Raw genomic sequence first — 8,514 nt, forward strand, 5'->3', positions numbered from 1 at the left:
AGATCCCCTGGTCTCTGCCTGGGAATCCACAGATTTCAATTCAGGAAGCTCATGCCATTCATTACAAAGGGTCAAGGCAGCCTGGACACTTCAACTGACTAAGGACTTGGGCTGCCCTCACTTGTCAAGTGTAATCCCTTTGGTGCAAACAGGCTTTCAGATTTTCTGTCTTGTCTACTGTATGCACTTAATTTCACTGAGGACATGGAGACTGGGCCCATCTCACTTGTATTTCATGAATAGGGAACTGGTGTGGACTGCTGCAGACTTTCCTTTTGTAGATTCTAGGGTTGTCTTTTTCAAAAAGAGGAATGATAGAATCACTGAATGAGGAGGATGTTCTGCTGCTACTCTTGTTATTCAAAGTACAACAGGTGTCCTGGTTATAAGGTGTAGGATTTGGGCAACTAGTTCTTAACAGAGCCTCTATGAGGTCCTTCAGAACATGGTAATCTCTGGACTACTGTTCCCAGCTTTGTACCTGTCTCACACCTGGATCTCTGTGACTCAATCCTTAATACTGCTGGGAATGAAATTAAAAGAGTCACAGATTTCTAAAGTGAAAAAGTGACTGAAAATCTCTAGAAATTTTCCCTATTGATCCACTACTGACCATGCCCCTAACCATTCTGGTCCTCTGCAGCCATGACTGGCTGTGCAAGAACAACTTATGAGCCACACCAATGGATCTGTGAAGAAAGGGACAAGAAATCATATAGGAAAGGTCTGCTGAGACTCTGCCTCCATCACTGTTTATCCAGGAGGGTGCCAGGTGGAAGACCCATAGGCTGGGTGGGCTATGCTATGCAAGAACTCTAGACTATCTCAGGTACTTGCTTAGAGAGAGATTTCATTTGGTGCTTTTGTTTCTGGTGCTAGGTTAGAGAAGAAAAGGAAGGCTGAGGAGCTAAAGGGGTCTCTTTTTTTTTTTTTTTGTCAATCATGGGGCTTGAACTCTGGGCCTATGTGCTATCCCTCAGCTCTTCAGCTCAAAGCTAGCACTCTACCATTTGAGCTACAGTACCAATTCTGGTTTTCTAGTGGTTTATCGGAGATCAGTCTTACAGACTTTCCTGCCTGAACTGGCTTTGAACCATGATCCTCAGATCTCAGCCTCCTGAGTAGCTAGGATTACAAGCATGAACCACCAGCACCTGGTGTAAAGGGATATCTTTTGAATCTGAACCTCCATAGAGAAGACTGGGGGACAGCAATGCTCATGGACTGGGTCTCCTGCAAAACAGCAAGCATGCTGAGTAGCTCCTGTTGCCAAAAAGGGGCAAATTAACCCCTTTCTAGGGAACGGCCTTCAGGGACATGGGCTGTCTGCCTAGGATGCCTGAAGGAGACCCACAGAAGCAGAAGCTGAGGGGTTTATCGCAGCACACACAGGTGCAGGAGTGTTGTAGAGCAGGAGCAAGTCCTCGGCAGGATTAATCCTAAAAGAGAGACACACCATGGCATTCACTTGGGGACATCTGTGAAACACTATTTCCCACTGCAAGCCCTGACTTGCTGTCCTTCCTCCTTCCTCCTCCGAATTTCCAAGTCCTAGGGAGCCCCTCTGCGGTGCTCTGTCCCTCTTCAATGAACCCTGCTCTCTCTCCAGCAGCGTGTCCAGTGTCTGCAGCCTACCTGAGCCTGAACCCCGTTGCTTCCAGAGCTCCTCTCACAGAGCTGCCCTTCCACACAGCCGCCCCAGAACCAGCACAAGGGTCATTGAGGAAGCAGCCTTCCTGTCCACCTCCAACAGTGGCTGCTGCACTCCCTCCTCAGGGGAGCCCTCTGGTGCTGCCTGCTTTCCCCAGCACATCTCTGGTGTCAGGGGGAAGCTGCAAATCCAGTGGGGCAGGCCCCTCCCATGTCATTGTGGAAATGGGGACAGGAGGAAGGCCAGCAGTGCCCCTCCACACTCCAAAAGTAATTGTCACTCAGGCCCCTCTCATCTGGAATGCCCCTCCTGGGGATGTGGGATCCATGGGCCCAGCTTCACTCCTCTTGCCTGGTGCTGCCAGCAGTGCTCCAGTGAGTGTTCCCATGACTGGATGTAGACAGGCTGCCCAAGACAGCTTGACCTGGGGCCCACCCCTGGGATCAACACCACCAGTTTCCCAGGAGGCTCCCATCAGGCCGCCAGTGAGCCAGCAGGCACCGTGGCCACAGAGGCCCTGTGGCAGAGGGCAGTCGGCCCACATCCCAGGCCAAGCCTCCACCTCCCAGTGTCTATCAGAACTTTCGGCGCTGGCAACAATTGAAGGCCTTGATCCGGAATAAACTTCCACAGACTCCTGATGGGGAAGCACTTGCCTGCTTCTTCATGTGAGTGTCTCCTCTGGGAACAGGGAGCTCCTGCTGGGGCTCCTGCATGGGAATCCACACCACAAGGGCAGGGAAGTCCTGAAGCTGATGGAACCAGCAGAGCAAAACCACACACAGACATAGGAGTGTCACACCAGGGCAAGAAAAGCTCCTTCCCTTTGCACCATGGTACCCCTGTGAGTGTGGCCATAGTACTTTTCCAGAAGGATTAGCACTGTAGAAAGGGCCACATTCCCAAAGAGCACCTGCAATAAAGGGAGCCACAATTTGGCTTTAGGCTCAAGACCATTCTGGGCATGTGCCACTCACCTCAGGCCTCACCCATACTTGTGGAAACGGCAATAGAAACCATTCCTTGCTCACAGTCTGGAGGACGGAAATCTCAGATTCTGGGGTGGCAGATTCCATGTCTGGAGATGGCTCTCCTCATGGCTGCCTTGTGTGTGTGTCATCCAGGGCTGAGAGGTAGCTTTGGCTGCTCTTCCTGTCTGTCTCTCCAAGGCCACTGTCCTATCCTGGGAAAGAATGCCATCCCCATAACTTACCTAAGCTACGCTGGCCAAAGGCCCTGTCTCCCAATAGCATCACCGGGGGATTAAGGCTTTAGTATGTCAATTCTGAAGAACAGAGTATTTCAGGCTAGAATGTTCACTAATGGAAAGCACTCACAGGAACATGGGAAGGCCAGCAGGGCCCTTGCTACTGATTTCTGTGCTCCATAAGGGTGACCTGGAGATAAGAGCCCACATGGGAGCTGGACATTGTAGGCAGCAAGGGTGAGGAGCACAGGGTTTGGGTCCACTGGGAATGGAGGGTCACCTGTGGGCTGTGGGCTGTGACTGATCCTGATGAATTGCAGCCCAGTGCTTCGGTCCCTGGCCCGGCTCAAGCCCAACATGTCCCTGGACGAGGGCCTGTGGAGAGGCCTTCAGGAGTGGGAAGGCATTAGCAATTACGAGCGCATGAACTTTCACGAGATGGCGGCCAAGTGAGTGAGGGACCCTGGAGCTGGGGTTTGTGTGGTGGAGGAGGACAGAGACTGCACGCCTGGGCCCAGTGCGGCTCATCACTCCCACTGCCAGGAAGGGCATGGACATGCACAGAAGATGCCCTTCTCCTGACAGCTTTCTGGCCAAGGGGTGGCACAGTCTCTCTGAGGTATGGGATGTGCTCTGGTGGGGTCCTCACGAACTACTGTAGCCTCTCTGATGTCTGGTCCATACCTGTCAGGAAGTGAATATTCACATCTGCAGGAATAATCTGCCAACAATTGGTGACTTCCAAATTTGGGTCAGGGAGCGGGGATGTTGCTCCAGAAGTCAATGGCTCATGACGTTTTAGGGCCCATTCTTGCTCTAGAAACTCCAAGTTTTAACTTCCTATCTTTGTTCTCTCCATCACTCAATCCTGATCAGCTTCTGCCAGCCACCTCCTGTGGTTAGGAGCAGGGACAGAATAGGCCTAGAAGATAGGCCACTAAAGGCCCTTCCTAGGTCATTTGTTTCCATGCAAGTCATGGAAAATCTAAAGTCTCCTGACTTTTGCTTTTTTTTTAATTTATTACTATTATATACAGAGGGGTTCTGTAACCTAAGTTACGTAAAGAGCACATTTCATTTTGGACAAAGTCACTCATTTCCTTACTTACATGTACTTTTCACCCTTTATGAGAAGCCTTCTGGGACTAGAGAACAACCTCCAAACACATCTTCCATGTCTTCCTGCGTAGAACTAGGGCTGAGCTCATCTCCCGCTCAACTCACTCTGTGCCTCCCTCATTCCCTAGGTTCATGGAATTTGAGGCTACAGAGGTAATGGAGAATTCAAAGTGGCAGGGGTTAATCCATTTCCAGGGCGAGTCTCCTGCAATTCCACTGAAGCCAGACTCTCCAAGGCCCTCATCCCCTGACATTCTCCAGCAGCCAGGTAGAATCTTTCAATGTTCTATTGGAGCCCGTGGCATAGGGTAGACACAGGAGTTCTGGATGGATTTACTCACTTCCAGGGCTCTTTATAAGGATGAAGAAGTTGTTATTGTAATTGAAGTGAAGCATCCTCTAGAGCCTGAGGTTTCTGATGTAGTTAGTATGAAACTGGTTATTAATAGGGTTATATTTGTAGCTCCTCTCTCCGCTATACTAGCACTGTGGACAATACCTGCTCAGGAACAGGATGGGACGGGGAGAGCGACAGAATTACACTGTATCTGAATGTGGTAGCACATGCCTGTCTTACATGTTCCACATTTTGTAGTGGCTCTTCCTGCTCCAGTGTCTGTGCCAGTGCTAGGTCCAGGTAGTGCCACTAAATTCTGCTGCTCAGCAATATCAGGGTGAAGCTTATTCCCCCATTCATGCATTGTCTTGGTTTCCTCTCCCTTAGAGGGCAACTCCAGCAACACTGGCCTCAAGGCTCAGCCTGCCAAGCCATCAGCACCCACAGGTCAGAGGCCGCCAGAGACCAAGGCACCCGAGGAGATCCCAGCTGAAGCCGTGGAGGAGTACATGGCCATCATGGACTGGCTGGAGGGCCTTCCTCAATTGTGCACCCAGGACTCTGGGGGAACATCCAAAGAGGCGGGAATGGAACAACAGGATGTGGAAGACATGTGCTCAGATCCAGAGCTCCTGAGCCTCCTTGACCAGCTGTGCTGCCAGGAGGATTTCATGTCAAATGTGGGCTCCAGCTCCAGCCCTGTTCTCTGCCACTTTCCCTCTCCCTTGAAATGGACCTTGATTCCCTGGATGCTCAGGACTGTGTGTGTGTGTGTGTGTGTGTGTGTGTGTGTGTGTGTGTGTGTGTGTGTGTGTGTGTGTGTGTGTGTGTGTGTGTGTGTGTGTGTGTGTGTGTGTGTGTGTGTGTGTGTGGACCAGGTTGGGGAGGTCATTCATTCCTGTGTTCTCAAAGTCCCCTTGGCACAGATTTCTCTTTTCTAGACACACCGACACCCTCTTCCTTCTGCTCCAGGTGGAGGCCATCATTCATCCAAAATTCCTGGAAGAATTGCTTTCCTCCAAACCAGAGCTGGATCTTGAGGCCCTAATTGAGGAGCTGGAACAGGAAGAAGGACTCACCCCCAAGCAGGTTGGCACAGGAAAGACTGTAGGCAGGTAGATCAGGAGGGGAAGAAAGGCCGCACAACCAAAAGGGGAGGAGCACGCCTTAGGCTTCTGGGGAGTCATGGCTTTGGAGGTTATTCCTGATGGTAGATGTGGATGTGGACTAGAAGGAAGGACCCAGGAGAGCCAGGGAGGGGCTGAGCTTGCACAGCTGCAAAGAGACCCATGGGGAGCTGACGAGCACAAGTGTGTGTGTCTGCAACCAAGAGAGGTGACCCTGAAGTTGTTCCCTCCACTGTGGGCCTTTCCCAGCCAGATGCAAAGCCAGTAACTCTGTATTTCCTCCAACAGATAGTGGAGAAACGTCTTGGGGCACCCAGAGTAGCCTCAAGTGTTTCTGAGTTGGCCATCTGCCAAGGTGCAGAGAGAAATGAGCAGAGCTCCCAACAAGCAGTCAGTGCAGATACCAGCACTCTGCACATCGTTTGCAGTGATGATCAGAGCCATGGTGGCACAGATGCAGAGCACCTGACACCTGCTTCTGCTTCTCCTGCTGCTGCTCTCCAGGGGGGTCACGGGTGTCCTTCAGTAGGAACCACCCTGTCCACTGCTTGTCCCCGAGGACATGGATCCCATCTCCAGAGAGTGGGGTCTGGAGATGCCGTGAATCACATGGAAGAGTCTCCTGCTGGCACTCCACGCAAGCGAGCAGGGGACAGGAAGGTGGGCAAGGAATGTGTCCCCAGCCTGGCTTCCTTGCTGGGCTCTGAGTACTGTCTCCTGCCCTGGGGACTATCTCAGAGCCCCAGGTCCCCCACCACCCTCCTGTCCTCTGGACACCAAGCCCCCGGGCCTTCACTGTGCAAGAGAAGAGGCCGCAGCCTGGATCCCCCTCCACCTGCCAAGTCCAAGAAAAGGGCTCGCATTGGAGACTCATGCACCCCAGTAAAGAATCCATGCCCAGGGTCTCACTTTGAGGAGTCTGCAAAGCAGGACTTGGCTTTGGCGCTGGTTCAGCCCTCACAGCCTCAGAAGAGAAAGCATGAGGTGTTGGATGCCCAGAGGAAGAAGAGGAAGAAGAAAAATCCTTGAAGCCAGTTGGGGCCTGTGTGAGATCTCACCTGGCTTGCATTGTGCAATGGACTAAGCAAAAGCTCTTCCCCACTCAGTGCTGATCCAGGGGTCCTCAGGGTAGCAGGGGAGGGGGAGGGTAGTGGGACTAAGGGGAAAGAGGAGAGGGGGAATGAGTAAAGGGAGGAGGATGGGGAGGGAGATTTACCTGGGGGGCTATGTAGTTGTGCAGAGTAAATAAAGATAGTTTGTTTGGAATGTGTCCTCAAACAGCTGAGCCTGGGTCTGGGCTGTCCATGGAATGAGGAGGGTGAGCAGGGAAAGATGTAGCATTGTCAGGATCTGCAGTGCACACATTGCTCCTGCAGTTCTTCCATGTGGATCAATCCATTGCTCCTGGGAGCAGGCAGACTGGAATCTCACTGTGATCCTTGTTTATATTCGTCTCATAAGGCCTCACCCATCTTAAGAGATCCTTTTGTGCACATCACTAGGTGACCCACAAACATCTAGTAGGGGACAAGTGTGATTTTCACTTCCTTGCCCTTCTTAGGTTATCTGGGATTGAGTCTTGGAGATGGCCTTCATTTTACTGAGTTTCTTTCTACGGTCCTCAACAGGCCCATGGCTTGACTGAACAAGTTCTCATGCATCCAGGGTCTTCTCCAGTAAGTGGCCCTGGGAGAAGTCAAGTGTTAGCCCCAGAGGCCTGGGGGATCTTCAGCTGACAGCCCCAGCAAGGACTCCCCCATTCATGCAGATGCCATGCTCTCTGGCAGTGACGCAGGGGACCTGCTCTTGGGGATGCCTTTTGGTGGCTGTCCTTTCATTGCCACTCAGAATAGCTAGAGGTTGTCCTGGTCTATGCACTCTGAGCAGGATTGCTGAGAGTGCCTGGTTTGGGGAAACTTGGCCATGGTTTCTCAATCTGGACATGTAGCTGCAAATGGTCCTCACCTGCCAGAGCTCTGCCAACCATGGCCATCACTTGGCACATGTTCCACAAGTCTCAGAGCAAAGCGAAAAATGTGTCAGGGCTCATTCTCGGAACTGACAACAGCGGTTGCTGAAAATCAGCATCACACTCCTATAGGTTCCATGTGGGGATTCTGTGTCAAAGTGAGAGAATATCTTCATTTGGCATGTTCACCGCACAGATTGTTTCTCTCTGTAGACAAGGTCAAGAGCCGTAACAACCTAGCATGTTTTCTACAGGGTCTTAAGAAGCTTTCTTGTACACTCAGTTGTGAGAGCATCATATATGCTTACTATGCATCTTGTGACATTTGTGTTTCTTTCATAAAACACATAATAACTGAGTCGTTTTCCATCCTCATCTCAGTTCACCAAAAAAAATTCTGCCTTCATTCCATTGTTTTTCTTTACACTAAGCTCTGTATTAAATTACTGCAAGACCATGTTTCTCCCTTTGCAAACAGCATGTTTGTACAAGTGTATGAGGCCCTGAAAGATGTTTCTGTCAGTAGAATCAAACCACAGAGGACACTTGCATAGGAGGCCTAGCTCATGAGGTCTGTAGTGAATGTAAGTCACGGGTCTTGAATAAAAGTTCCCTCTTTTTAATCAAGAATAACGACTACTGGTTGGGAAGGTGGCTCAGTGGTAGAGCGCTTGCCTTGCATGCATGAGGCCCTGGGTTCGATTCCTCAGCACCACATAAGCAAAAAGAAAAAAGCCGGAAGTGGTGCTGTGGCTCAAGTGGTAGAGGGCTAACCTTGAGCTGAAGAGCTGAGGGACAGCGCCCAGACCCAGAGTTCAGGCCCCACGACCGACCAAAAAAAAAAAAAAAGAATAACGACTACTAGCCGGGCGCTGGTGATTCATATCTGTAATTCTAGCTACACAGGAGGCTGAGATCTGAGGTTCAAGATTTTTAACAAGTCTGAGCAGGACTCTTATTTCCAATAAACCACTGAAAAACCAGAAGTGGTGTGGTGCCTCAAATGTTAGAGCACTAGTCTTGAGCTGAAGAACTCAGGGACAGCACCCAGGCCCAGAGTTCAAGCCCAACACCTAGAAAAAAAAATGAAATAAAGGAAAGAAA

General features: G+C 50.8%; 1 protein-coding gene across 1 annotated transcript; it reads left to right on the forward strand.

Moving 5' to 3' along the window:
- The first annotated feature begins 3,215 nt into the window (after positions 1-3,215).
- Positions 3,216-6,470, forward strand: LOC122113710 (NUT family member 2G-like). The gene is made up of 5 exons (XM_042686790.1): positions 3,216-3,307; positions 4,106-4,245; positions 4,702-4,994; positions 5,287-5,403; positions 5,730-6,470. Exons 1-5 carry the CDS (start codon positions 3,216-3,218, stop codon positions 6,468-6,470), a joined length of 1,383 nt encoding a protein of 460 aa, XP_042542724.1.
- The last annotated feature ends 2,044 nt before the right edge of the window (positions 6,471-8,514 follow it).

Source organism: Dipodomys spectabilis, unplaced genomic scaffold, assembly GCF_019054845.1.
Source record: "Dipodomys spectabilis isolate Male_0828 unplaced genomic scaffold, ASM1905484v1 ptg000098l, whole genome shotgun sequence".
In the NCBI taxonomy this organism is placed as follows: domain Eukaryota; kingdom Metazoa; phylum Chordata; class Mammalia; order Rodentia; family Heteromyidae; genus Dipodomys; species Dipodomys spectabilis.